Genomic DNA, 26,963 nt, shown 5'->3' on the forward strand with positions numbered 1-26,963 from the left:
GAGATAAGGTTCCAGACGGCATTCCAGGTATGACTGATATGGGTAGCGGCTGTAAGATCGTGTTGCGATAGGTTACGGGCGATGATGTGCACGAGCTAGGAGATCGAAAAGACCATCTCAACAGGTATTCTGAGCAGCGTACTGCCGATAGTGTTGTTTTCTGTTTCCGCGGACATCTTTGGGAACCGAAAACGGAATAAAAAGAGAGGAGTAACAGTGGGCAGAGGCATTATACAAGTTTAAGCGACCGCAAAAAGGATGGACATTGAAGGCCTGTGCGATGTGCACATTGACCACCGCGAACGAAAGTGATTCATAATTCGTACTCTTGGATTGTGCCAACATCATATCGTCCATGGTTTTAGTGCGCGCTGTATCATGCAAATAGTTTTTTATACACAAATTTGTTTTTTAATCACATAGATCATGCTTAGAACACAAAGTGTCCGTCCTTACTGATATCGGCATCGATATAACAGGCACCTCGCGAGGAAATACAGCTGAACCCACTCGCCACAATCCAATTCGGGAACAATGCCTCGCCGCGCCCCTGGGCCATTTCTCTCGCCTTCTGAATTATGCTATTGCTATAGTCATTTGACTTGACCGGAACACACAGAATAACCTTTCGAAGCTTCGGCGCAAACGAAAAGTCCTCCAAGATTTCATATGTCATCGCATCCCCCCCGAGTTCGAGACCGAGGAGGGAAGTGAATGAGCACAGCCGCTCCCTGATCAATTCCTGCTCCTCAGGCGTGTATGGTTTAAGAGGGGGTAAATCTGCTTGTCTCCAACCTACACCGTACGGCCGGGGTTGATAGTCGAGTGGTTGGATATCCATATGCAGCCTCTCCAGCACCTTGGCACAAGGCCAGGGTTTGCATCCCTTGAAAAGCTCGATTGTACCGGCTTTTGTGCCCAACAGATTCAAGCTGCGCAGGAGAGGACAGTTCTCCAATATCTCGATAGCACTATGGCTGGTGATATGAAGACATCCCTCCACATCGAGTTCAACAAGGCTATGCGAGGTCCCTGCTGAAGTGAGTGTTGGAGGGAGACGTGCCAATTGATGGAGTGCCAAGTCCCCGAATTCCGTGTATTTGACGCTGACCATTTGCAGCCCATGGTTGACCCGCATCACCTCCTCAAACGCCTTGTCTGTTGTAAACGGCGTATGCTTGGCAGTAAACCTCTTGAGGTTCGGGCATGATTTTGACACTGCGTTCAAGAACCCCGAATCGCCGACTAGAGAACCACCTTCGGTTACTGAGACGCGCAAATCAAGCTCGATCTCTTGGATGCTGGCTTGATTCTCGATGCAGGGATGTGACTGTTTCGAGTCGTCCAAGCAGGATTGTCGTGGTCCCAACATCACACTGTTCCAGCTCGACGCTCGGAACGGCATGCTTACCCAACTCAATACTCGGAGCGAGGTGCTTGTCCAGCCGTCATCGTCCACTTTGACCAACTCTGGTACGGCATCGGCTACCAAACTGCTGCTTTTGATGCCGTCAATCTCCTCGACTTTGGCCTCGTCAAGTTCCTCGACTAATAGGTTGATTGTCAAGGCCAGTGACTGGAGTTGAGAACATGATTTAAGCACGAAAAGAATATCGTCGATGCGGACATCTGTCAGGACATTCCAGTAAAAGTCCTCCAGGTGCTTGAATGCAGACACAGGAGTCATCTGGCACTCCAATGGCTTTGGCGGGTATTGCCTCAAGGTGATATGCAGAACTCGAAGCTGTGGTGCTATCTCTGCGAGCTCCTGAAGCTGCAAAGCGCTCAGTTTTGTGTCGCGGAGGAAGAGCGAGTGTAGGTTGATGGTAAAGTTGAGAAGGAAGGCGAGATTATTCCATTCTATGGAGATGATCTCGAGACTCTTGACATGATGGCCGTATGAGTGCATCCTGGAATAGTTGCGAGTCTGTTGGTGCTCGCGGAAGAATAGCTTTTCATAGAGATAGGGAACCCAAATGGTATTCCAGGCACGGCTGACGAGGATGGCAGCCTCTAGATCATTCCGCGTGAGATAGCCGGCGAGGAGGTGTTGAAGTTCAGGGATGGAAAAGAAGGTATCCGGGGGGCCCTTGGTACATCGATGTCGACAACGTAGTTATCGGATGTTCTGAGCCGCAGACTTCGGCGAAGGGTCGTTGGGGCAGGTTTTGATGTGGTTTTGTTGGCTTTGGGCATGGTTGACGGGGAGAGGAGAAGAGAGGCGGGCAAGAAAAATGGCGGCAAAGAAAGGGGCGAAAAGATGGTATAGTGGTGGCAACGGATAGGGATGAGTCGATTAACGTCTGCTGGACTCGCCGCATAAGTCCGACAGATATATAATGGGCCTCAAATGTGTCTCTCTCGTCTTTTATTTCACGTCCCTTCTCATCACTTCCAGCTCTTTTGGTCCACTGAACAACATGCCCAAATTGACGCCGACCGTCCCAGACCGTGCTCAAGCAGCTAATCGGATGATTCTACGTCCTAGGAGGACCAAGGACGATAGCAGCGTTGACACTGCTCCCAAGATGTTCCAAGACACTGTATTCTCGATGCCGGAGCTTGTTCACTTAATCACCGACCACCTGGCAAGGCGCGATCTCACGGCCCTCATCCGTGTCAACCGTACCTGGATTAACATTTAGGTTCCTTATCTCTACGAAAATCTATACTTTTCCCTGTACCAACGAACCGACGCCTATTCAATGGTCTGCAAATATGGAGACCACGTCAAGACCCTCTGTCTCTGGCACATAGAATGAGCTAGAGCCCGCCACCTCCTCGACTTTACCGCCAACCTGCAATCGCTCAGGTTCCGATTCAGGGCCTTGTACACTCCATCTCTCACGCAGATCGCGGAGATGGTGTCACAGCTTCGTGCCTTGCATATCACCCTAAAACAATTCTTATCACAGCCGTCGAATTGTCAGATGACTCCTGTAGCGGCCCTCAAGAACCTGGAGGACTTTTACTGGTGCGTCAATGCCGACGTCCACATCGACGCTATTCTTTTGGTGCTCAGAGATTGCCGTCAACTCAGGTCATTGATTCTGGAAAGACTCGTCATAGTAGAGGATTTTAAGGACGCCCGCAACGAGCAGGAGCCCGAGAAGGAGATGGAAGAGCGCACTGGGTTGATCAGGGTGGATGACGAAGGTTGGATGAACACATCGCTTCGGTCGTTGACCTTGAACACTGTGACATGGGGCTCTAAGGATTCGAACACTACGCATCCTCACTTTCTTCGTCTTTTTCAGCACCTTCCCAATCTCGAATGCCTTAAGCTCAAACAGAGGAGCAATGTCACCGCTCAGGACTGGAGTGATATCTTCGAAGATCGAGCCACCCTGCAGAGAACCATGCCAGAGTCCCATGCTACGGCTATCAATCTCGACCATTGCACTGGAAGCAGCGTCAGGGATGACACCTCAGCTATGGGTGTGGCGGTGGCGGTGGTGCATGAAGACCAGGCTCTCACACAATTGACATGTATGCCTCGATCAGTACATGTATCGCCAGGAATATCACACAGTCTGGTTACCTTTGACATTGAAGGATGTTTGGAATTTAACAGCACCAGTGCTTCTATACTTCTGGAGAACTGCACGATCTTGCGCAAATTGAACCTGTTGGGCACGATGGCGGGGACAATCGAGCTCTTAAAGGGGAGTAAACCATGGCCATGCGCCAACGTGCTCGAGAACCTGTGTATGGATATCCAGCCACTCGAATATCAACCTCTGCCGTATGGAGGGCCCCGGCATCCGCTCAGGCTGTACACGTTCGGGGAAATGCAGTCAATTCGAGGACGGCTGTGTTTTTCCACATCCCTAGTTCGTCTAAAACTCCGGGACGAAGCATTAACGCTTGATATGATCCAGGATTTTTCGTTTGCGCCAAACCTTTGGGTAATGCACCTAGGGTTCCCAATGAGCGTGAACAACATCGATACACTTCAAGAGGTGGCTCTCAAGTACGGCCAAGTCCTGTTCCCGAACTGGATTGTGTCGTCTGATATCACTTACTCCTCCTGGCGTCCAGCCGTCGCGGTTACAGCTTATCTCGATGAAGAGAGTTTTATGTTCCGATGGCCATGATGAGCCCTAGATTGGGAAGCTGTGATACATCCATGTAAACGGACCATCGAACTGAGAAGTCCAACTAGCCGAGCTTAATAAGTCGAAGACTCGATAGGATATTTAATCTAGCTTAGAACAAGAACCAGACTTGTTCTCTTTAGCTCAAACAAGAAGTGTACATGTACATATGGCATTCAGTGATCAATTTTGCTTCATGTAACAAAAAGGAGGTGCTGTGCTGACAGTCTACGAGTCGCGGTACTTTGCCTACGCTCGATCAAAATAGCAGCTCCACAAAGAGACTCCTACACGTGATATCTTGAGCTGGGCTGCACTGTTCCTCCACCCTTTTGTCCTTTCCTCGGCCTTAATGGCGACAGACGACCAACTTTTTCCTTTTCATTCATACGCTTTATAGTCAATAATGTCTTCACGGGCGGGTGATGAGCAGGTCACACTCCAGAATGCAATGCGGCAAACGATGCTGAATGACAAGGACCACGCAACCGGTAACGCCAAGACCACAGCCGAGGAAGGCACTAGGACTAGGATCCTTGATCGATCGACGCGCTCTCTCCCTCTCGCTGCCCAGCTGGGGAGCACTATTAGGCCCGATCTTGCTGAGACATCGCCGCTACCACGAATGGATCAGTTAAATAGTGTGTCAGTATATCGCTGTTTTCTGCGTGCCGCACTCAGCACACATACATCTCTTTATCCAAGAGGACATGCACAAACGTACCTTCGTCTTCCATGTGTCATAGCGGTTTGCCGACCATGGGTCCGCCAGTGTGCTACCTCAAAGACGAAGCCATCTCTGTCGAAGGTCTGTTCCAGAGTCCCTTACTAGGATCAGGACTGCTGGACATCCCTTGACCATGATGTCTTCGCTCCGAGCCTCACAGTCAGCTGGCCTATGTGTCGGCGAGTGTCCCTTCGCACGACCATGGTCGAGTCCCCCCAGGACGATGAACCTGGATCAAGTCCAGGATCGGGGAAAACGGCTGGGACGCTGTCTCAGCATCAGGCCGTGCATCCAACCAGGCGAGCAAGAGAAAGCGTGGGCATGTCGACGATCTATAGAATCTCTGGACACAACAAAGGGTGAGTGTCTTAGTTTGACCCTAAGAACAAGGAGGGTGGACAGGAAAGAGCCGGCTAGGGTGCAGCACTGGGTGCCTGCTGTCAGGCACTCAATCCCAGCTGGGATCGACAGTCCCTCAGCCTCGAGGCCGCTGGACCGCGAGAGGGCTCATGCGAGTGATGACCAAGTGCGTAAAGGCACTCCAAGGGGAGGGTATTTTGGATGTGGTAATGGCAATCATTGACGACGGGGGAGGCGGTGGGGGGGTTGTGTGGGGACAGTTCGGACAGCAGAAGGCAAAAGGACAGCCAGTGTGTGAGTGTGTGAGAAAAGGAACACAGGCGCCAAAGTTGGCTCCCAGTACAGCAACAGCGAACGGCTCATGTCAAACATACCTTTGTGGCCATCTGACTCGCTCTTCTTGACCATGGCGAGTCCCGCTGGACTGGGCCATGTAGTACCTGTGGTTATTGTAACGGACCAGCTGATATGGTCGGCTAGAAGAGCGGATCTTTCTTTGCTAAAAAAGAGGCATTGACACACAAAAACAAGTGCAGAAAGAGACTACGCCATGAGGATCGAGCCACAAACATAGACACAATCTATGGCACCAGGCACAAGGCACCAAGCACCAGGCACAAACAAAAAAGAAAAGAAAGACGAGCAGTGCCACTTTGCAAGGAAAGAAGACCAGGAACATACCTTTGTGGACTCGACCGGTCATCGCTGTGGTCGTCGCTGCGGTCCTACTGCGCTGCTGTTGAGGATTGCTGCAGTGGAAATGACGGGCGAAGCAGCCTTAAGATGCGAGAAATATACAAAGTGGGCTCAGACACTAGTACAGACACGCACAGCCCCAGTAGGCTAGAAGAGAACATCCTGCCACCACAGGCATAAACACAATGAGCAAAAGCACATATGAGCAACTTCATGAGCGTTGTAGCATACCTTGGAGATGCTGCCTGGCTATAGCATCGAGTAACGGAGTGCACTTTGCCACGAGTACATCGGTGGGTGTTTGGTTTGGAAGGGCGGAGGAGAGTGTGGAAAGAAAGAGAATAACCGCCAGGGGATAAATGTGAATGGAAGACAACGCGTCAAAATATAATAAAATGAACGCGCCGAATGATGTTCTTCATCATCCAAGGGCGTGCTCTCACAGTGCGCACAAATAACATGAATTCACAGCCAGAGAACCGTCTAAGCAAGCGTCAATATGGTTGCGACAAGATAAAGGGTTGTATTATTCGCGAGGAAAATGAAGGACTATGTGCAGGGAATCTGTGAAGCCGGCGTAACCAGGCCGCGCCGCTATGCTGAGGATGTCATCGTGGCACTCGAGGCTGGAAGCTCGGGTTGATAATGAGTAGGAGTCGTAGGAGCAATGCCTGTTGGGGTGGCAGGCGTGGAAGATGTGGCAACGTTGCCATTTTCCAGACTCACGACCTTTCTAAGCTGGCCTCCTGCTCCGCCACCGAATCCTATTTGGCTCCCAATACTCGATCCAAACAGACTCCCTCCTCCTCCACTGCTGCCGTTATTAGCAGCATCTCCAGATTTTGACCGCGAGCGCGAGCGAGGCAGGGAGCTGTGGAAGTTGATTTTCAGACGAGCAGTCCTACCCATCGATTGCTTCTTCCCAGCATTAATGTTGAACGCCGTGTTCGTATCCGTGGCATCACCATTTTCGGGATCACTTTCGTGTCCGTCCTGTTGGACATGGTTGTGCTGGCCTTGCTGCTGCTCTGCATTTTGTTCCGCGATGGCTTCCTCTTGTGCCTCGATCTGTACGCGGTCGCATTCGACTTGGAGGGCGTCGAGCCACTGGAGAAGAGTATCTTCGTCGGGCGCGCAGCAGACAAAAGCACGTTTTGCGGTGACGATGCGGAGGCAATATTGCTTGGATTTCGAAACCGGGTCTGTTTGGAGGCAGTCGATAATCGTCGAAAGGGGGATGATTCCATGGGGTTGGTATTCCTAGAGGAAAGAAGAGAGAGAGCGAGAGAGAGAGAGAGAGAGAAAGAGAGAGAGAGAGGGAGAGAAAATGCTAAGTAGATGTTCTGCGTAGGCTTAATAGAAAGACAAAGGCAGTCAAGATGAAGAGAGCGGTACCTTCATATTCTTGTAGTATGTCAGTTTATCCCCTCGTAGGACAAACCACTTCTTCCGCCATGTCTAGGCACAATAAAGAGGGAGAAGAGTATCATGAAGTCAGATCCTCGAATCTTTAGCCAACGCTCAAGCCGTCGCTGTACCTCTGTGAGAAGAGTTCGCTGCCAGCTCACCTTATACGTGTTACCCAGCTTCAACAGGTACCCTTGTCTGATGACCTTGCTCTCAACTTGTTCTGCCGTGACAATCCCGGACCCTGGAGCATTCGCCGCTGAGGCCACACGTCCAGCCTCAACCATCATGCATGGATCGTTATCGTCATCGTCAATCGCCGCATCCTCGTCTCCTGAAGAAAAATAGTTGGTGTTGCCACCAAAGAACGCCTCGCCCCCAGAATAGTATCCACCCGGCGATGTCGGTGTACCTGGGAGGGTTTCTAGTCTAGGAGGATGATCGGTAAAAGATTGCTCCGAGGAAAAAGAACCGACAGTAAGATCGTACGCTGCTGAATGAACCTGTTCCATCCGTGGAGAGGATGGTGCCGCAATATTGATCGCCTGCGTCCCTGTCCCCGCCCCTGACCCTGTCCCTGCTGGTGGTGTACTGTTATGAGTATAGTTGGTGGTGATCAATGAAAGACCCTCTACACGACGTGGGGACGCGGGTGGTGTACAAACTATCGGTTGATCCAGTATACTCGTCCTCCTAGTAATCATATTCGTATTCGCATTCGTATTACTGAAATCGTGGTTGTAATTAGGAGATGCACAGCTCAGTGGAGACGGCTGCGGCACATCCTTGCTTTTCTGACGTGACTTTTCTCGCTTGTCCAGGAGCTCCGGATCCGAGAGCGATAATGGCGTGTGCTGTTGCCGCCTTGGCAAGATAATCCCGGACACCTTTGCTGTCGGTGTCATTGGTGTCATCGGCATCGTCGGTGTAGCCGGCTGTGTTGGAGCCGTCCCCGACGCCTGACCCAAATGCACCGTCGATCCTGCGGACGACTCAAGGTCTGAACTCGACACTGTGAACTCGAACTGGATCTTGGCTTCGCTGACAGCCTGAATCCATTCACACATTTCCGTGTGAGTCTGAGCCTGAACCGTGAAGGTCCTACGCGGGGTGAGGATGACAAAGACGTTGGGCCTGTGTTTCTGTGGGACCTCGGCCGCGCGGTGGACGTCGCGGATGTCGACGATGCGGAGTAGTTCGTACTCCTACGTGAACGAGATTGAATGCAAAATGGCGATGTTGATAAAGAGACCCACTTCAGGGCTTTTGTTCTGTCCATGTGGTGTAGAAGGTACCTTGCTGTCTTTGTAGTAGGCGAGCTTGGAAGTTCGGAGGACGAACCATTTCCGCTTCCAGATCTAGTACAGGAGAAAATGCATTAAAAAACATCGCTTGGAAATAAGCTAAATGGTGCTCACATGGATCGTTTTTATCTTCTCAATGGTGTCCATGCTCTTGCTCGCTGCCAAATCAATCCGCACACGTTGCTGTTCAAAGACAAGCCCGTGGCGATATACCAGCACCGACCCTTCCCAGGTATCCTTCCCCCCCCCCCCCCCCCCCCCCCCAGCCCTACTATCTCTTAAAAAAACATGTCCAATTGGACGACTCACAGTTTTTGTATGTGTATGTTGTTCATGAAAGGATGTGCCCCAACCCTCTTGAATTAGCTTCTACTCGTGGCGTATAAACAGCAGTAATAATAAAAAACATTAAGGGAGCACCAAGTTGAAGTAGGACAACGTTGATAATCAGAAATAGCCCACATTATCATCATTGTTGTGTATTGTACTTGTGCAGAAACTAAAAAATACAAGAAATTCATTGTTCTGTCTTGTGCACCCCTTCTGTACCATCGATGGAATTCTCGAAGAAAAAAAAAAAAAGAAACAACAAAAAAACCGCTTTGCCTTGCCTAGCTTTGACCCAAACCTAACCGGACATTCATTGTTGTGTTGTTTGTCTCCCTTTACCTTGAGTCGTTCGCCCTTCTTCATCAGATATCCTGCCTTCAAAACTTGGCCCTCCTGGATCGGCTCGCGCGTGACCCCATTCCATCCGATGGGAGTCTCTGTGTCCGAGTCGTCCACGGGTTCCTCAACGACTGCGAAGGCGGTTGTCTGCTGTGGTTGTGGTGGTGTTGATATGGAGGGTGATCCGGGAGGTATCTGAAAAGTAACCCGGTTATCTTGCTGCTGCTGTAGTTGCTGTAGGTGTGGTTCGGCGATAATCTCGCCATTGACTCGGGGTAGGACCTGCATAGTGTTGATCTATATTTTTTTTTTATTGTTGTTGTTATTGTTGTTGTTTTTATTAGTTTCAAGGTATGTGTTCACGCGTGCTTGCTTGGATTATGCATGGTCGCATCATGCAAGTGAGAAAAAAAAAAAAAAAAAAAAAAAAAAGGGAGGGCGAAGGTCAAGAATGGATGAGAGGGTCTCGGCAGCAGATTATTCGGGAAAGACGCGTCCGTTCAGTCGCCCTCGCGTTTGGCTCACACTGGCTTCACGCTCTCGGATTTCAGTTACTCTTTTTCTTGCATCGGTAGTCCCATCGGGTATTGTGGTTGTGGAAGAAGAGGAAAGCAAGATGATCCTTGGACAACAAGCTCCATCCAGAACTACCTTTCACAAGAAAGCAAGGAAATGTAACAAGAGAAGAAGAAAAAGATGTAGAGGAAAGCCTATTTGACCGTATTGCTGCATTCGTTGCCTCTCAATCGATCAGCACAAGTGTCTGACTAGAATATCGTTATCCTCTGTCAATTTTTATGTCCACTGTGTCCACTGTGTCCACTGTGTCCGTTATTGACACATGTAACAGCCCCAGTGCATGCTTGGTGTGAGAGATAAAGAAAAAAATAACTATAGGAACGGTGGGCCTTATTTTTTCAAATCACGGTTGAGTGTCTGTCTGAGACAGGCAGGGGTCTCCTCTTCCCCTTCCTTGCGGCTATAGTGTGCATGTGTGCAGATGCCAGATGTTGAAGAGTATAATTACCAGTGGTGTAGTCGCGGCCATAGCACCTGTTAGTCCTCAGCCGTGCTTGTGCTTTTGATTGCAGCTGCGGGTAGAACAATTGCGATTGTGCGTAGGGTGGCTATCGATAGCAAGAGAACGAACGTCGCTTTTGGTTTTTTTCTCAATTGTTATAGGTAAGGAATAATGTCAAGTGTGCGGTATAGTGGAGATCGTTGAGAGAGACAGTGGATAGGACAGGATAGGGTGGGATGACTGAAAGGGTATCCGTCGATAGCCGTTACTGGCTCTGTGTGCGTGTAATTGTGGTTGCTGCTTTTGCGGTGGGATGTATGGTATCGCGCCTTGCAAAATGTCAAAGCCCAATCAGGTGGTAAGTATGGGGATATTGAGAGGTATGTGGTATATGTCGAAAAGGGGACTGAACGGAGGACTAAGGAACGATGAGAGAATGTGAATGAAAGGAAAATGAATGCGGATTTCAACCGAACAAAGGAAGCGAAGGAGTGGAGGAGCGAGGGCTCATTTTGCCCAGAGACAACTTTTCCATGGCCATATCACACACATGCTCAGGCACCATGCCCACGCCAAAACATCAAATAGACCTAGCAGTTTTTTTAGGGTATGTCACCGTGCAGATGAATGCATGTAAACCCTCCGCGCCCCTCTCGTGTCTTCTCAGGAAAACAGAACGTGGCTAATCCACATCTCCACACATGCTACTGTCAGCACCGGTATATCCTTTATTCGTCCGATAAAGCGATGCTTGTCGTTCCTTCAGAAACTGGGGCAGGAATGTGTCAACCGCGTCATTTTTTTTCTCTGCTACAGACGTACTCCGATGTGCTCGCCCATGCGCACAAGCGTCTCGAGCCCCTTCTGAGAATTCTCCAACAAGTCCTTGTCGAATCCCACAGCTCCAGCCTTGAACAGCAGGATGCAGGTCGAACCGCCATACGCAAAATACCCCAGTTCATCGCCCTTCTGCACCCTTGTGCCCGGTTCCTTGGCACCCGTCAACTGGATAGATCCGACTGTCATGCAAACCCAAAACCAATAAATGCGTTAGAAAGAATTGTTGCATCAATTACAAACAGCAGAATCAAAGCTATAGCATAGGAGACTACTTACCGAGCAAGGCCCCAATCGAGACAAAGACACACTTGTCAAAGTTGTCGTTTCTGACTTCTTCGCCCTGAATCTGCTGTTCTAGATCAATCACTGTTATCCTGCGTACGTTCTCCGTAAAGACATCCAACTTCTCGTTGACCGCCATTGGGTTTACTGTGAAATATGTGCCGTCAATCTTGACAGGTTCCTTCGCAACCGTGCCAGTGACTGGGGAATGAAACCGGTGGTAGTCCTGTGGTGCCAAGCGGAACAATGCAATCGAGCCGCCTTCGAATTCGGCAGCCAGGGCATCGTCCCTGAGAAGCTGCTGAACTGAGAAGGATTTGCCCTTGATCCAGATTTGAGTTGCAGCCTGGATTGAGTCAAAGACGCAGAGACGACAGTCTGTGCTGGACACGATGACATTCTAGTAAACGGAGAATACATCAAGAAATGCATTATGAATAAAATGCCCATTCGGAATAGCATCGCTGTGCTTGATCGCTCTAGTCCTTACCGGATTCTCTGGCTCCTTAATCGGTCGAGCATCTAGCCTTAGTTTACGGTAAAAGAACTCGTTAAAGGAGCTGTATTTCATGGGATCTGGTTGGAGCAATTCGGACAGATCCAGTTTGTAGGTCTTGATAAAATGGCCGATCTGGGCAACGGACTCGGGCGCATCAAAATGCTTGCCCTGATTGACGGACTCGACCAAGAACAGGTGGTGGATCCTGTGGGTTTCAAGCACTAGTTATAAGATGAAACAAAGGCACATTAAAGAACAATCCAGTTGAAAATCGTAGACGGATCATGAGGACGCGTGGAAGTAGTAGGCGGCATACATTCGTGATCAAACATGCATGCAAACAGGATATGCATGCCAATGCGTGCATAAATGGGCATATCCTCCCAAATCTTTGTCCCAGTCTAAATTATGTTCGAAAGCATAACATGGTTAGGCATTGAAAGTGGCATAAAGTATGAAGAGCTATGCGAGAAGCACGTCGAATCGCGGTTCTGTACCTCGCGATTCGAGATAACATAATTTCCAAAGTGGTGTTCGCTCGAGATCTTTTGGGTCCAATTGATGGGGAGTGCCGCATGGTACCACTTTTTCTGGTTGGCGCTTGTCAAGATGCCGCCCTCAACTAGACATTGTGTTGTAAACAAATGGCCAATCGCCCATTAGACATAGGCTCTTCCTTCTCTTAATTGTGTAGTAAATAGCACCCTCCGACTTACAAATACTTCCAGGCTCTTCGGCAGCTGAGGACTTCTCGACGGATGCTGAGAGTGCGTGCCTAAGGCCATGGACGTTATGATCCTTCGTCTGCTCCTTGACAAATTTGGCGTCAATCGTCAGTGGGTACTGGTCCGACAGCGCAGCTGGCATTGGTTCCACAGCCGGCGTACTGTAAGAAACGGCTGGAGTCGACTCTACCGAATCGACTGTAATCTCGCCATGAGGCTGCTCCTGAATGGTCGCAGTCGTCGTGTTCGGATTTAGGACGGTCTGGTCGGTGTTGTTCATAGGCGCTTTTGTGAAGCTGTCAGTGGTGGTGGTGCTAATGGTCGTCCTCTGAGGGTCATCCGCATCAATAGGGGTTGCTGTCGTAGCCTCGACATTACCCTGCCCTGCTTCGTCCTTCTCGGAGTGCGACAGCTTTTCTGAAGGAGTAAATATCTGTTAGTTTGGATATACATTGAGGCAGAGGGCAGACTGCATTATGCTCCCGGCAAAATTTCCGCTGGCGTACCTTTGAGTGACTTGAACATAGTCCAGGTGCTTTAACGGCTGATGAGTGGAATTGCAAGAAAACAAAAAGAGGCGAATGGGGTGAATGGGGCGAATGAAGGATGGAGCAGGTTGCCCATGGACTCGATAGCGCCCCTTATAGCCCCTCAGCCCTTCCAAAAAAGGTACTCCCTCATGGGGACGGATCATCGTCCGCGCGGTTGATCATAAAAGAGCGCAATGGCAGGCAGTAATGAACACACATCAGGGCGCTCGCTAAACTCTCTGGGCTTTGTTGTTTTCGACTCCCCATCGTCCTTGGCGACATGGCGACATGCTAGGCACTCGTCAGGCCCATAGCTTAGCCCAGCCTTTTCAAGAACAAGCGCCATTTTGGAGAGGTTGACAGTTTCCATCTTTGGCAAACTATGTCAGGCATGCCGTACGATTCCCATTTATGGCAATTTCCGGTTAAACCTGACATGGTGTCCGTGAGAACTCCTCGATACATAGAAATACCATGCGACGACGCACTACACCCATGTCAATAGCTACTCATCGCCATTCAAACTCGCAATACTCTATCGTCTCTTTTCCCTATGTGAATCTCTTTTCCTCTTACATACGCTGAATTGCCTTAGGGTATTATCTGTGAGTGGAGGAAGGATGTAATTATTTTAAGCAGTTTTGGCTGAAAAAAAAATAAAAAAATAAAAAATAGAGAGATCTCAAGCAACAACATAGTGCACCATTCCAGCATTACAATCTAATCATCCTTTATTCATGCCGCCACGGAACAAATTTCCTCCCCAAGCCCCTCCAGAATGACGAGCTACCCAAAACTTTTATTTGAAAACCCCTGTTGGAGGTGTGTCTCTTGTCGCCAATCTATTGATGAAACATAAGTTATACATAGAGCACATGTGCGATTGTCTCTGCCAGAAGGCAACGGCGTTATCCCATCCAAGAAAGTCCGTGTAGATGCGGACAAAACGACTTAATTCTCGGCTATCTAGAGTCCAAACCGAATTTCAAGACTTTGATCACCAGCGATGAGAAGCCACTGGTGGGGGCTAAACATCTCATGTCGAAAGCTTGGGTTGAGCGCACCTAGTTGGTTCAACCAGAAAACTAGATTCTCTCTCTCAGGCAGAATTATGCAGTGGCGATTCAACACGTACAGGCAAAAATTCCAGAGAGCCTGTGCATTCAGCAATAAAATTAGAGAAAGCCCGACCTAGGAAGACGTCGACCGGGGGATCGCGACATTGGGTGAGAAGAGAGGAGAGGTACGACTCAAAAGCGATACCGAAGAATTTGAATTGAAGGGGGATGACTACACAGTGGTAAAGGACGATTGGCGTGGAATCGGAAACCTATGATGGAGACGCGACTAATACAGATTATGAGGATGAGGAGGACGATAGGGACATCGAGGGCTTTGACGCAATGTTAGACAGTATTGAAGGGGCGGTGCACGACTTTGTCCACAAGGCCCCGGGCTCGGAGAAAGGGAAGGGACGCCAGTGGACCGTCGGGAGGCCTAAAGGAAAAGAGGCTGCTCAACAGCCCTCCAAGGTGGACGATACACCCACAATGCCATCACCCACATCATCAACTCCTTCAACCCTCAAAAGGCGCTCTCCAGACTGTTTGTCCTCATCCAAGAGCTCGAAGACACTTTTTTTTAATACTATTAACCAATGCCTTGCGATTGTCCCTTAATCGAAAAGAAGCTTAAGGTAAACATAGAGTTTCAACGTGGGATGGCCCTATTCCAGCTTTTAACCGCCATGGTGCAGCAGAATTTCACATTGAAGGATAGGGAGAAAATCTCCGCATTGGCGAGACTTTTGAAGGACTGGAATGCGTTTAATATTGTTTCAATGCATCCTTCGCGGCTTCGTCTTTGTCGTCGTCGTCTGGGCTGCCCTCGATAGCTGAGCCACCAGATCCATCAAGCGTTTTCTTTCAGACATCGCTAATCGAGGCTAGCATATTGTGAAGTACGCAGGACGCCATCGTCCATTCAGCTAATGGTTCCATATATGCTTCGTTCCAAATCTGCTGCCTCCTCTTTCTGAGTGAACTCCATCAAGATTTCAATACGCTGATATCATGTTCACTGTGGAGACGGGATTTAACTAAACGATAGCAAAATACGGTATTGTCGGGTTGATTTGCTGCAGGAGCCTTATATGCAGAGATGTAGTACCTTGGATATCCTTGGGGCAGAATCAGCAAGGAGGTATTCGTCAGGCGAGAAGTCTAACCCTGGTGGTCGTCGGTCATTGATGAATCAAGAGTCCGCAACCATGGCATAAAGAAGGGTTGCATCTTCTCCTAGTGTTCGGTGCCTGCAAGGACGATCGGCATCTCCAGGTCGGCGATGAGCTGCTGACGTTTGGACACGCGGGGCGCGTTCGTATGTTGTGAGGTCATGAGAAAGTAAAAGAGAGGTTTTTGTTTTTTATTTTTGCATCTCAAGAAGTAAGCTGTGTGGTGCCTGAAATGGAACGGAGTGAATTACGTATTTGAAAATATATCATAAGGTTTGAAAAATACGAGACTTCGCCTGCTGTGCCGTTCCTTATGACCTTAATAAATCCCATGACTTTGAGGGTTCTCGTTAAAAAAAAAAAAAAAAAAAAGTGCCGTTCCTTACGACCTTAGATCAGTCCCGCGACCTCGAATCTCTTTCACCTCCTTCAAACCCCTCAGAGGCAGCACAGCCATCTGTCAGTAGTCCCAAGCAACCCGCTAGGGGAGGTGTGCCATTTGTCACGACGGCCGATGTGGTGAGACGGTGAAATGCGGGTTCATTGGGAGAGAATTGTAAGAGGGAGGGGGTATGGTCAAGGATCAATCTCGCTCCGATGGAGAAGTGGAGAAGGTGGGGAAAGAGGGTCTGGCGGATCCGGAGTGGGGGGCTGAGGAGAGCTGTCTATTTGGCGAGGAGGACCATGAGCTGGCGGAAAAGCAGGAACAGCTGACAAGTGCATCTCTGTGGCTGAACAGCACTGACAAGAAGGATGGCGAAGCGAAGAGTCGGACGTCAGACAAAGAGGCTCTAAAAAAATGGAGTTTTGACGCGCGGGCTATGTATAATTTGCTAGTCTAGTGCAAGGAGATTTAGTGTATCAGAGGAGCCTATCCTTCGCCATTGCCGGTAGTAATTATCGCACACTTCACACTCTCGCGTAATCACTCTCTTTCTTTCTTCGTCCTTCTTTCGTCCTTCCCTCCTTTCTTTCGTTTTACGCCCATTCGACTCCAGCGATCCTCCCGATCTTGTTTATATTAGTCATTGCTCTCGTGCATCCTTGTATTCTTCGCCTCACACTTTACTTCGCCTTTTTCATGCGCTCCTTTCTTATGAGAGGTCACAGGTCTTGACTGTGGTCATAGACATTGGAACAAGAATAGTATATAAGGGTAGAAGTGAGGATCCCTCAAGTAGTAGCACTTCCCTAGAAGCCTGAGAATATCCTCAACTCTACTTCCTTAGCCGATAAACCTTCCAGAGAAAGCCGTAAGAATATTCTATCGCCTGTTCCTGGTTCCTTCACCTCCCTATCTCTGTCTGTTCACCATTCATCTCTCACTCTCTCATAAGATTACTCACTCGCTTTCTCTTTCTATCTCCCTGTAGTCGACAAATCCAGTTACGCCTATCTTACAGCATACTCCGACCAGATCATGAACTATTTCGCTGCCTTTCCGGATTTCTCACTTAGACAGGGCGAACACTTGAGGAACGCATTCAAGCGCCTAGCTAGGGAGAAAGGCTGGTCTGATGGGATGAGGGCTAGTGAGAAAACCAAATTCTACCGATGTGTCACGCAACATCTGAATGATCGCTTCAACAAGCTGGAGCATTTCCAAGATCTGTGCCAGAAGCTGTTCGACAGCACACCAAGCTCAATCACGAAATGCAAAGCGCTTCTGATAACAAAGTATGTCAACATCTGGGACATTGTCGAGGGCCAATACAAATACTTTGAGCATTATGCCGACTTTCGCAAATACACTAGCAAGGGACGAACATTCGACAGGCGAGAGGCGAAAGGCTTGCTACTTAACGTATTTTTACGGCATTTAAAGTAGTGCGTATTTGGCATCGACTTCACCGTTGACATCCTAAGCGTCCAGTTGCCACTCTAAATTCATATCACAATAAAGAGAAGATATTGTTGCATTGAGCTTAACAGTGGGTGGTACGGGCTACGTTGTTGCTCGAGGAGATAATTCTGCTACAGTTGTATGGAGTAAGGAAACTCTCAATCTGAATGCCCGAATAATCTGTGTTCCACACTGAACACATAGGTCTAACGCACAAACTACGCACACTGTAGTGAGTGATCAGCACAACGATCTTCTTGTTCAACTGGAACCATAATTCATTGCTGATATATCTAAGCAAAAGGGTACCTATAGCGAGTGATTAGCACAACGGTCTTCTTGTTCAACTGGAACAAGGAACAAAAGACCGCTGGCTTCGACCCTCCTTTATACAGGCACAACCTCAAAATCTTATATCGAATCCTGCGTACTCGCGGTGGCTGCTGGTAACAACGTCGTACTTCCCTACTCTTTTGACGCGACACGACCAGACCAGCCACAATCGAAATCTCATGTGAGAAATTGAGAGCACCGCGACTCCAGTCGCGTCAAGACGCGGACGGTAAGGTACTGTGTGCCAAGAAGGGCGCGCTTTATTTTTTTAATAGGAAATTATTGACTAATTAGACTGTCTTCCGCGCATAACTTATGCGAGTACCCAGCCAGGCACTCGCACATTGTCTGGAACCATTCAACTCTTGGCAAACGATAGGGGCGCTCAATTCAGGATTGATACAAACCTCTTGCAAGTTTAATGTCTTTGACTTTTTTTCCCCCACCATGTCCTCCTTTCTATAATGAAAATCACAATTTGCTCTGTCCTTATTCTCTATCTCTCTTCTTCAAAGACTAAAGCCGCCCTGTTTTGCAATCTTGCGGTGTATTCACCATACTGTCTTGCTTATTAAAAGTGGCCCATTTCTCTGAATCTGCCACCACTCGGTGCTGATTCTTTATTAAGAGCATAGTGCCTCTGGGACTAACTCCTATATTTTCCTATATCTAGTCTCCTATGCTAGATACATTCATAGAGATTCCCTGGTATATAAGGCACGACTTGCCCATTATTAAAAGAGCATCTCGTTTTTCACAGATACCGTTCCCACATACTTCTATTTCCTGTCCACCAAACACATTTCCTTTCTTGCCCACAAGTCGAGTACCCAAACGCGCGATGCAAGTCTTCTTCCGAACTCCCAATGGGCGCCTTGTTGCTAGACAGCTCCTCGACACGCTTACACTAGACGATTTCATCAAGACCGCGGGCGATGTGCTGGGGACCACCATTCGTGACGAGATTCTAAGCTGGCGATACACAGTCGGCAGCAAACCTCTCGATGTGAAAAATGCAAAGGAGTTTGATAAGTGCAAGCAGCATATCATTAAAGAGTGCAACATCTTTGTGCTGGGTCGTCTTCTGGGGGGATCTACTTTTCCGGACACGCTTCAGACCATTGTTGAGCAGCAGCTCGAGGACGAGCTAGACAAAGTGGCTACGCACTCTTCCGAGTGTTCGATATGCCTCGACACTGACACGGACTGTCTTAAAGCGTGCTGCGTGTGGATGTGCAGTGAGGATTTCAAGAGCTGGATACTGGACAAGCAGTTCAAGACGTCTTGCATACTGTGCTCCAAAGTAATTATGCTCAAAGACATCTTCAAGTCACCAGAATACATCGCAACTGTACAGGCTCTCGAGGATGAAAAGCAGCTTCTGCAGAACATGGATTGCCAGCGCTGCCTCAACTGCAATGTACTTATGCACAACGAAACCATGTCGTCGTGTCAGACTTGCGTCAAGTGTCATCGCTTGTTCTGTTTCTTCTGCAACCGCAACTGGAATGCCGCGACAATGCTCAACCGCCAGAATTCATGTGGCAAGGAATGTGTCTACGAGACTATGCTCTCATTCCAACTTGTACGCTTCCACTACAAGAGAGACATGAAGATCCCGAGTCGACGTACATGTCCCCGGTGTTTTAACTTCGGTGCATATGATGGCAAATGCAAGTACCACTCCTGCACAGTATGCAAATTCACCTTTTGTTTTCTGTGCCTCGAAGAGGAGAACGAGTGCAAGAGAATACACAAGTCCCAGTACGACCATGCCTGCGTCCGCACGCCTGTCTCTCAGACCTACAGCATGTTTCCACGGCTGGTTTCGCTGTGACACGATCCCCCCGATGTCTACGTATGCTGGCTTATAACCTGCACTATTTTCAGCAGAGTGTTTCTTCAGTCTTTACTGCCTCACTTGGCCAAAATATATTTATAAATTTATAGCAATTATCATTATATTAAATTATCAGGTTCCTTTTTATTTGGTTTATTTGGATATAAAGATAAAGATATCGAAAGCGCGCAAAATGGATGCGTCCTGTCGAGTCACTGTCCTGATGTTAGAGTTCCTGAAAACCACGCTTGACAGTAGCCGGGAAGACGCTGGTTGGTTGCCGGGAAGTGTAACCTACACCGACATTTCTAGAGGCTTCAAGGCGAAAAAATAATAATAATACTAATCTTACCGCGCTCTAGCTCTGCCTCCCTGGACTGACTGAAGACCCGATCTTCTACGGTTACCGCACGTCAGACTGCTCTCCAAAGATGATTGCCTACGGCCAGCTTGTCAGAAATCTGGATATCAGTACGGTTGCTGTGCATTTGCCCACCTTGCACCAATTCTCGATATCCAATATCCATTGTCGTTTACCGCAAATGGGACATCCAAAATTCTTTTGACTTCATCCGAAAATAGAACTTTAGTGTGCTGCAAAACACTAGAATGAATAAAGCTTCCAGGAGTACCATCTCATCTCCCATCCTTCTTTTGCTCGCTTTTCTCATTCAACCCGACCTATACCAGCAGCACACGGCTCTTTCTATTCTCAACCGTCGCATACTGAACGTGTCAACGCACCATGGCTGACGCGCCATTCGACTTTCTGGGCGAAGCCGGCATCCCCGCCAGCATCAACAGCCCCGCCGCAGAGGCAGGAGGAGCACTCAAGGAAGAAGAGGATGCATTCTCGGCTGCAGTCTCTGTCTGGAGAAGTATGACGACCTTTCCAAAGGCAGTATGGCATTCCAATTCGATGACTTGGCCATTTACGTTGGTACTGACCGGATTGGACCAATATCTGCCCGTTTTATTTCTTTTTTTCGGCAGGCATCCAGCTCCCTGTTATCCAACAAGAGATGGACAATCAATCGGTGGAACTCTTGGAACAGCAACAACAAAGTTTGGCAGGACGAAAGAGACTAGCCGAACTGACTCGAGGTGAGTGGATCGGGTTTGTGTTTTTAGACAAACGCGAGTATGGGCTGATCTGCCATGTTATTGACCTTTTCACATTTGTATCGTATGTTTACGTTGTAAGAATTCAAAAGGATTAATGATCAGGAAAAGCTGCAGCAATTCAAGTTGCTGCTAAAGGCATACCAACAGGAGATCGACGCGATTACAAAGAGAGAAAAGGCTACCGCACAGGCATTTCTGAGCGTGTACAATGTTCTCGGTCAAGCACCGGATCCTGCGAAGTTACTACAGGTTGCAGCTGTAAGTGGAGCTAGGATTAGCTGAAAAGAAATCTGGACTACAATTTGCATGATTTCTTTTTTTTTTTCTTTTTTTTTTTGCCTTGAGTGCTTCTCGCTAACATGGATGGGGAAGGGATCTGTTTTTTAGGATCAAACGATCAAACTGGAGGAGATTGGGCTCTTGCAGGCCGAGAACATTCGACTCAAGGAAGAGAATGCCAGTCTGAATAGACAAACCACGAACCTGCGATCCATGTCGAGCAACGCCACCAAACTACAGCAGCGGCTGACTCGATTAGAAACGAAGCAAGAAGAGACCATTCAGGAGAAGGTCAGAGAGAAGGAACAGGCGTTCAGAGAAGAGTGGGAGGAAAGGATTCGGAGCGCCAAGGAGAGGTATGTCTGCTTCGCTCTTTCTTTCAATTGTGTCCGTATATGAATATATATTGCGCCGCGCGCGTTTCGTTTCCATTGCGAACTTGAGACAACATATCAATCATATACATTTGATGACGACGAATTAATAGGGAACACGACTTGCAGAGACAACTGAACCAGGCAAAGGATCAACTCAGGACACTTAAACATACCAATGACTCGACACAGGCAACTCTGGTCGATCACTCGCAAAAGTACGAGGAGGAAGTTGTCGCCAAGCTGGCGGAGCTGGACATCGTGCTTCTAGACTATGAGCGAGCCAATACCAGGATATCGGAACTCGAGGGCCAGAACGAGTTGTTGCGGGACCAAGTGGACAACACACAAGGACGGGGCATTGACCAAGAGAGGTAACACACATTTCATCAGGCGCAATGTTCACAAGAGAGGAAAAGAAAAAAAAGAAAACAAATGGCGTCTGAAAGAAGCCGGATATTAACCAGATTCGCGGTTTTATTGTAGGGCTGCAACATTGGAACAGACCATTGAGAACCAGGATGTTGAGCTGCAAGGATTGACAACCGTCTTGGAGAACCTCAAGTCGTCGAGCAAGGTAACACAAAAACTTTTTGTCTTCTCTTTTCTTGAATGAACAGACTGGCCTTGGGTCATTCGCGGCAATAGTGCTAAACAGTATCCTCAAATTTGCTTACCACAGAAACAAATAACGACATTGGAGCGCAAGACAGTCAACCTGCAGCGGGAACTTCAGGAAAGGACAGATGAAGTCGAGTCAATAAAGCGCAAATTGGACCAGTACAAGGACTACGAATCTGTCAAGAGTGAGCTTGAAGTTCTCAAGGTACACGACAAAACAGACCGTCCAGGGGATTCCCCTGTCGATTCAAGTTAATGTGGTCAACAGTAGGATAGCTCTAACCGATTTCTGTTCTGCCGAAACCCATCTTGTTAGTATATCGAGTTCTCTGGCTCGAGAGGAGTGGATGTTGATGACGACTGGGACGAGCGCGTGCTGACCCTGGCAAGCAAGAACCTCGAGAAACCGCTTGAGGTCCTGTTGATGGAAAAGAATCGCAAGCTGGAGAACGAGCTCACGGAACTCAAGGTCCTCCATGAATCTATCACACAGGAACTGGAGGACGTGCGAACTCGCCATGAGGTGGCCACCCGCCAGCTCGGTTCACAGACCGAACTCATTCAACGACTGGAAGAGGACATCACACGATTGAACCAGTCGACGGGCGCAGGTGGGTCGGTGGCAGGGAACGGCGGCTTCAATGGATATTTTATTGGACCAGCAGGTAGTACTCCAGGCGGATTCCAAAACCCGACTTCACCACCCTATGGAAAACACTCGTTCTCGGGAGATGTCATTGGAGGCGTGGCCTTGGGGTCAGTGCTCCCTACAACCCCGCGGACACCAGGATTTCCTTCTACCCCATCACTCAACCCGGACTCTATGGGATCTGGCGGACCTGGTGCTGGCCCACTCTCAGCTCCAGCTCCGGCAGACCATGGCATTCTGGCGATCGTAACAAGTCAGCGCGATCGCTTCCGTCAGAGGAACAGTGAGCTGGAGGAGCAGCTTCGCCAGCAGTCGGAGCAAATTTCCAACCTCAGGAACGAGACCAGCCAGCTGCAGAGGGACAATCTGAAGCTGTATGAGAAGATCAAGTTCATGCAGTCATACCGGGACGAATCCTCTGGTTCGGGTGTCGGGGGCGGCTACTCTGCAGCGGGATCTGCAGCGCCTAGTGCTATGGTCGATTACACCTCACCGTTCAGGAACACTGGCGTGGTCGGTCGTGCAACAGGCGGTGGAGTGGGTGGCCACTACAAAAAGGACGACGGAGACGAGGTGCAGATGCAGTCTCTGGATCCAACGGATCGGTACCGTAACATATATGAGGAGAGTATGAACCCATTCGAGGCGTTCCACAAGAAGGAGGAGAGCCGCCGGTTCAACAGCATGACACCCGCAGACAAGGCTATGCTGACGATGAGCAGGCTGGTCTTAACCAACAAGTGGACAAGGACTATGCTGGTCGCGTACACGATGGGGCTGCATTTCTTAATGGTCGTGATGCTCTACAAGATGGGCACCTTGGAAGAGTGTCGACATGACCATGAAACACCCAACGGCGCGAACCCTATGTTGCCTTCGGACGACTGAGGACGCAATGCGTAGAATCAAATAAAATATAATAAAAAAAAAAGTGCAGAAGAAGCAGCGCCTGATGTGCAGATCGAGTAATAATGCAGACTAATAGATTTTATTGGGTTTCTAGTGTAACAATGATAGGGATGGTGCAAATGAATATGGTAAAGTGAATGGAATGAAAGAAAACCAATGAAGAGAGAAGACAGCAGAGCAAGGCCAGGCCACCTTTAGTTGCGTTTGCCCTTCTGCTTCTTCAGCTTCTTCATCCTGGCCTCGGCGTTCTTCTCGCCCTGATCTGCCTCGAGTCCGCTCATGATGCCCTTGATCTTTGCGTTGTACTCCACATCCTTCTCGCGCTGGACACGGAGCTTCTCGCGGGCGACGAATTGGGCATCCTTCCTCAACTCGCGGATGGCACCCTTCTTCTCCTTCTTGTACTGGACCTGCAGCTTGTGAGCCTGAGCACGCTCCACATCCGGGTCGTAATGCTTGTCCAGAGAGTAGCCCTCCTCGAACTTGGGCACATAGGAGGCAATGGGCACGGGCTTGTGGGCCTGCATCTGCAAGGGAGCACGGGTGTCTGCTGAGAACGAATCGAGCTTCTGGATGCGATCCAGTGCCTTCTCGAGCTGGGCCTTAAGCGATAACGAAAAGTGTGATACTGAGGAGAGAGTCTTAAGCAGGCCGGTGGGGCCCTCGAACAGCTCCTTGAAGGCGCCTGTTGATGCGTAGAGGAGAGCGTATTTCGTAAGAAGGTCTGCCGTCGCTGACATGGCGGATACCCTAGAAGTGACAGGAGTCAAAAGGAAAAAAAAAAGAAAAAAAAATATGAGTACCATTGCTTTGGGTAATGATCGATGTAGTGAAGTTATACAATAAATCTACTCGGGTAATACCTATAGTTGTTCTTCTCAAGAGCGGCGTCCTTCATTTTGAACATCTCCATCGAGAGGCGTCCAGTTTCTACAGATTGCAGGCCCTTGGTCGTCATCTGCAGGGCGCTCCTGTCGATATCGAAGATGGGGAACGAGCCTGGCAGGCTATCGATATCCTTGAATGTGCCCTTGGGTGCCAAGTAGACAAGCGACGAACTCAAAAAGTTGATCGCCTCAGGAACAGCACGCTTAGACAAAGACTGGTAGTCCAGGAAAAGATTACACAGCATCAATCCCGAGGTAAGGTCTTTGACTGATGCAACCTGGCACTGGCCCAAGTATTGACTCATCAAAAACTGGGCAGGCGTAATGACTTGGTGCTGGAAATCAGATGTTGAATAGATCTGACCAAGGATACGGAGGAATGTCAGCTTGCCGCTCTTGGGAAAGCCCGACGTCGTTCCTGATGTAAGATCCTTGAGCAGCTCTGCTTCGAACGCCTCCAAAAATCCGAGGATGCATTCCGTTGCATAATCGCCCAGTTGCGAGGTCATGGCGTAGATGTGGCGAACAAGAGTGTTGAGGGCTGTGGTGGGGTACTTCTGCTCCGAGGCCGAGATCTGGAAGACATAGTCAAGCAAGACTGGGTAGAAAATCTGCATCTTTTCCTTGTTCTGTGGCGAGAGTTTTGGATGATAAAGAGCGCGGATGCGGTGCACAACAGTCGGAACATCCTTGATGTCGATATTCTCGATAATGGACAGGAAGTGGGTGAGCGATGTTGGGCATGGGAAGGTGTAGGGTAGCTCGGCAGCGGCAGCGGACGCATCTGCGCTGGGAGTCTTGGGCTTCTTCTCCGCCTTGGCTGCCTTGGACTTTGTAGCGCTCATATCGTTCATGTCATCCTCATCATCGTCGGCGGTGCCAGCCTTGCCGGTGGGTCGCTCCATCTCCATGTCCAGGTCTGAAAAGTCGTCTTCCGAGTCACCCTCCTCTTCTTCATCGTCCTCGTCTTCTTCATCATCATCATCCGCGTCCTCGTCTTCATCTCCTTCCTCTTCCTCATCGTCTTCTTCTTCCTCATCGTCTTCTTCTTCCTCAGCGTCGGATTCGCTTTCATCGACCTTGACTGTCCTGCGCTTCTTGCTAGGCATCCTGCCGGGCTTAATTCCCCTGAAAACCTCCTCTTCAGCATCCATGCCGGCTCCAAGACCAAACTCATCAGCGTCCTCCGGTGCAAAGTCATCATCCAGATCATCTGCAGCCGGCACAGCCTTCCTCCGCTTCTTATATCCCCCCTGTTCGTTCTCATTCTCCTCGGCAGCAAGACCCTCCATACGACGCTTACGGGCACGCTCTGCCTTCTCCAGTTTCTCGGCCTCCTCCTGAGCAATCTCTTCCTCGGTCTTCATGCGATCCTGGGGCTTGGCACGTCTGTCAAAGGCAAGCTCCCTGATGTGCTTGTCGTAGTCATCGTTGAAATCCCTGTCAAGATCACCACTCTCCCGGTCTGCCTTCATTCGCTCCTTCTCCTCGTCAGCAATTCGATCCAAGGCACGAGTAGCAGTGCTCCTCTGCGAAGGAAGAGGGGCACGCTTAGGACGACGATCCTCTGCAGCCGGGTCCGAGAATCCCAAGAGTCCACGAATGCCCTCGAGTTCGTCGTCCAGCTCCTTAGTGATATCGTCTACTTCCTCCTTCTCCTTCTGGCGCTCGTGCTTATGGAACTTTGATTTGGCGATAACCTCCTTCATGATCTCGGCCTTAGACCTTGGCCGACCATTCTCATCTCTCTCCTCGGGCGCCTCGTCGAATCCTCCGAAATGGCTGTGACTGACAATGTCGCCACTGATACCTCCCCGGTTATCGTCGTCATCATCACTGTATCCGAGCTCTGTCTCGTCAAAATCGTCCAGTCCAGCAAGGGACTGACCATAGTGGGTCAGGTCGGCGTCCTCCTCGAGATTGAAAATGGCGCCGCCCTTCGTTCTGCTTTGCTTTTCCCTTGTGAAACGCTCCAACATCTTGTCCTCTGGTGTCATGTTGGGATCGTCCTCTCCGAAACGCTTATCGATTACTCCTCCGGCCTTGTTCTTCTTCTGGAGCTCCTGAAGCAGAGTTTTGCGGCGCTGAACAATTGATATCGAATGGTCATCCAGGGCAAATAAAAGGTGATGGTTAGCCAGGAATCAAAGATACTTGCGTCTCTCCATGGAAGGATGAAAAAAAAAAAAAAAAAAAAAAAAAGCATAGGGCACACATACGTTCTCCTCGCCGACTTGCTTCGACAACGTGGGCTTTCCTTCAACACCTTTCGTCTTTCGTCCAAGAATGTCGTACTTCTGGTGAGTGACCTTCATCTCAAAGGGGTTCATGGCATCCTTGATGTGGGCAAGCTTCTTGTTGAGATCATTCTTGGCGCTGGCGGCGGTTGGGCGACCCTTTTTCCTGTCCTTTTTGCTGAGCGATGCACGCGAGTTGGGACCAATGGCGCCAGCCTCCTTGAGGGAGGACTTGAGGCGGTATAGAGCAGACTTTGCCATGCTGTCCTCCGAGAAGCGGGTAGTGAAGTAGGCGTGAAAGGGGAGTGGGTAAGGTACAAACTCTGATGCTATTTTGCCATGGCAACAAAAAAAAAAAAGAAAGTGCCAAAATGTAAACAGCTTATCACGTGTAAGACTGCTAACTATCTATCCATTGATCTGGACGTTCCAAGGTGCAAATTGCCTCAAACAATTAACATCCAACTTATGGATAC

At 49.2% G+C, this 26,963-nt stretch overlaps 10 protein-coding genes across 10 annotated transcripts; 5 read left to right on the plus strand and 5 right to left on the minus strand.

The window, feature by feature from the left end:
• Positions 1-430: 430 nt before the first annotated feature.
• BC939DRAFT_495864 (uncharacterized protein) lies at positions 431-1,909 on the minus strand (the record flags this gene model as incomplete). The annotated part of the gene is made up of 2 exons (XM_051559664.1): positions 431-1,330; positions 1,412-1,909. 2 exons carry the CDS (start codon positions 1,907-1,909, stop codon positions 431-433), a joined length of 1,398 nt encoding a protein of 465 aa, XP_051408498.1.
• A 448-nt stretch (positions 1,910-2,357) lies between these two features.
• On the plus strand, positions 2,358-4,097 carry BC939DRAFT_531937 (uncharacterized protein; the record flags this gene model as incomplete). Its single annotated transcript, XM_051561640.1, has 2 exons — positions 2,358-2,625; positions 2,944-4,097. Exons 1-2 carry the CDS (start codon positions 2,421-2,423, stop codon positions 4,095-4,097), a joined length of 1,359 nt encoding a protein of 452 aa, XP_051408499.1. The 5' UTR covers positions 2,358-2,420.
• A 412-nt stretch (positions 4,098-4,509) lies between these two features.
• BC939DRAFT_480289 (uncharacterized protein) lies at positions 4,510-5,617 on the minus strand (the record flags this gene model as incomplete). Its single annotated transcript, XM_051558926.1, has 3 exons — positions 4,510-4,713; positions 4,927-4,993; positions 5,559-5,617. 3 exons carry the CDS (start codon positions 5,615-5,617, stop codon positions 4,510-4,512), a joined length of 330 nt encoding a protein of 109 aa, XP_051408500.1.
• Positions 5,618-6,378: 761 nt separating this feature from the next.
• Positions 6,379-10,608, minus strand: BC939DRAFT_290980 (uncharacterized protein). Its single transcript, XM_051551291.1, has 6 exons — positions 10,288-10,608; positions 9,261-9,557; positions 8,583-8,645; positions 7,449-8,492; positions 7,276-7,338; positions 6,379-7,140 (listed from the first exon to the last, which is right to left on the minus strand). The coding sequence occupies exons 1-6, from the start codon at positions 10,306-10,308 to the stop codon at positions 6,475-6,477; spliced, it is 2,154 nt and encodes a 717-aa protein (XP_051408501.1). The 5' UTR covers positions 10,309-10,608; the 3' UTR covers positions 6,379-6,474.
• A 483-nt stretch (positions 10,609-11,091) lies between these two features.
• On the minus strand, positions 11,092-12,769 carry BC939DRAFT_484947 (phosphatidylserine decarboxylase-domain-containing protein; the record flags this gene model as incomplete). The annotated part of the gene is made up of 6 exons (XM_051559278.1): positions 11,092-11,300; positions 11,398-11,803; positions 11,894-12,123; positions 12,219-12,303; positions 12,400-12,524; positions 12,619-12,769. The coding sequence occupies 6 exons, from the start codon at positions 12,767-12,769 to the stop codon at positions 11,092-11,094; spliced, it is 1,206 nt and encodes a 401-aa protein (XP_051408502.1).
• A 3,803-nt stretch (positions 12,770-16,572) lies between these two features.
• BC939DRAFT_291234 (uncharacterized protein) lies at positions 16,573-17,267 on the plus strand. The gene is made up of 2 exons (XM_051551292.1): positions 16,573-16,643; positions 16,728-17,267. Exon 2 carries the CDS (start codon positions 16,811-16,813, stop codon positions 17,216-17,218), a length of 408 nt encoding a protein of 135 aa, XP_051408503.1. The 5' UTR covers positions 16,573-16,643; positions 16,728-16,810; the 3' UTR covers positions 17,219-17,267.
• Positions 17,268-18,348: 1,081 nt separating this feature from the next.
• BC939DRAFT_462706 (uncharacterized protein) lies at positions 18,349-19,414 on the plus strand. The gene has a single exon (XM_051557160.1). It carries the CDS (start codon positions 18,408-18,410, stop codon positions 19,401-19,403), a length of 996 nt encoding a protein of 331 aa, XP_051408504.1. The 5' UTR covers positions 18,349-18,407; the 3' UTR covers positions 19,404-19,414.
• A 606-nt stretch (positions 19,415-20,020) lies between these two features.
• Positions 20,021-21,595, plus strand: BC939DRAFT_291252 (uncharacterized protein). Its single transcript, XM_051551293.1, has 4 exons — positions 20,021-20,284; positions 20,400-20,510; positions 20,611-20,789; positions 20,919-21,595. Exons 1-4 carry the CDS (start codon positions 20,152-20,154, stop codon positions 21,207-21,209), a joined length of 714 nt encoding a protein of 237 aa, XP_051408505.1. The 5' UTR covers positions 20,021-20,151; the 3' UTR covers positions 21,210-21,595.
• Positions 21,596-22,102: 507 nt separating this feature from the next.
• BC939DRAFT_291266 (CASP C terminal-domain-containing protein) lies at positions 22,103-23,398 on the plus strand. The gene has a single exon (XM_051551294.1). The coding sequence runs from the start codon at positions 22,230-22,232 to the stop codon at positions 23,340-23,342; it is 1,113 nt and encodes a 370-aa protein (XP_051408506.1). The 5' UTR covers positions 22,103-22,229; the 3' UTR covers positions 23,343-23,398.
• Positions 23,399-23,557: 159 nt separating this feature from the next.
• On the minus strand, positions 23,558-26,748 carry BC939DRAFT_484948 (nucleolar protein 14; the record flags this gene model as incomplete). Its single annotated transcript, XM_051559279.1, has 3 exons — positions 23,558-24,113; positions 24,227-26,334; positions 26,470-26,748. 3 exons carry the CDS (start codon positions 26,746-26,748, stop codon positions 23,558-23,560), a joined length of 2,943 nt encoding a protein of 980 aa, XP_051408507.1.
• Between the last annotated feature and the right edge of the window lie 215 nt (positions 26,749-26,963).

The sequence above is a fragment of the Gamsiella multidivaricata genome (assembly GCF_025024155.1).
Source record: "Gamsiella multidivaricata strain RSA 2152 chromosome Unknown BC939scaffold_73, whole genome shotgun sequence".
Lineage (NCBI taxonomy): Eukaryota > Fungi > Mortierellomycota > Mortierellomycetes > Mortierellales > Mortierellaceae > Gamsiella > Gamsiella multidivaricata.

What these genes read in the sequence shown, in the direction of transcription:
- BC939DRAFT_290980 (XM_051551291.1), bottom strand. Translation starts at nt 10,308, where the DNA reads ATGGCCGCGACTACACCACTG. An exon ending in AGCTGGGTAACACGTATAAG is followed by an intron (nt 7,339 to 7,448) that starts GTGAGCTGGCAG and finishes TATTGTGCCTAG; the next exon opens with ACATGGCGGAAGAAGTGGTT. An exon ending in CATACTACAAGAATATGAAG is followed by an intron (nt 7,141 to 7,275) that starts GTACCGCTCTCT and finishes TCTTTCCTCTAG; the next exon opens with GAATACCAACCCCATGGAAT.
- BC939DRAFT_462706 (XM_051557160.1), top strand. Translation starts at nt 18,408, where the DNA reads ATGCAAGTCTTCTTCCGAACTCCCAATGGGCGCCTTGTTGCTAGACAG.
- BC939DRAFT_291252 (XM_051551293.1), top strand. Translation starts at nt 20,152, where the DNA reads ATGGCTGACGCGCCATTCGACTTTCTGGGCGAAGCCGGCATCCCCGCC. An exon ending in ACTAGCCGAACTGACTCGAG is followed by an intron (nt 20,511 to 20,610) that starts GTGAGTGGATCG and finishes TTACGTTGTAAG; the next exon opens with AATTCAAAAGGATTAATGAT. An exon ending in AGTTACTACAGGTTGCAGCT is followed by an intron (nt 20,790 to 20,918) that starts GTAAGTGGAGCT and finishes TCTGTTTTTTAG; the next exon opens with GATCAAACGATCAAACTGGA.
- BC939DRAFT_291234 (XM_051551292.1), top strand. Translation starts at nt 16,811, where the DNA reads ATGAACTATTTCGCTGCCTTTCCGGATTTCTCACTTAGACAGGGCGAA.
- BC939DRAFT_291266 (XM_051551294.1), top strand. Translation starts at nt 22,230, where the DNA reads ATGGAAAAGAATCGCAAGCTGGAGAACGAGCTCACGGAACTCAAGGTC.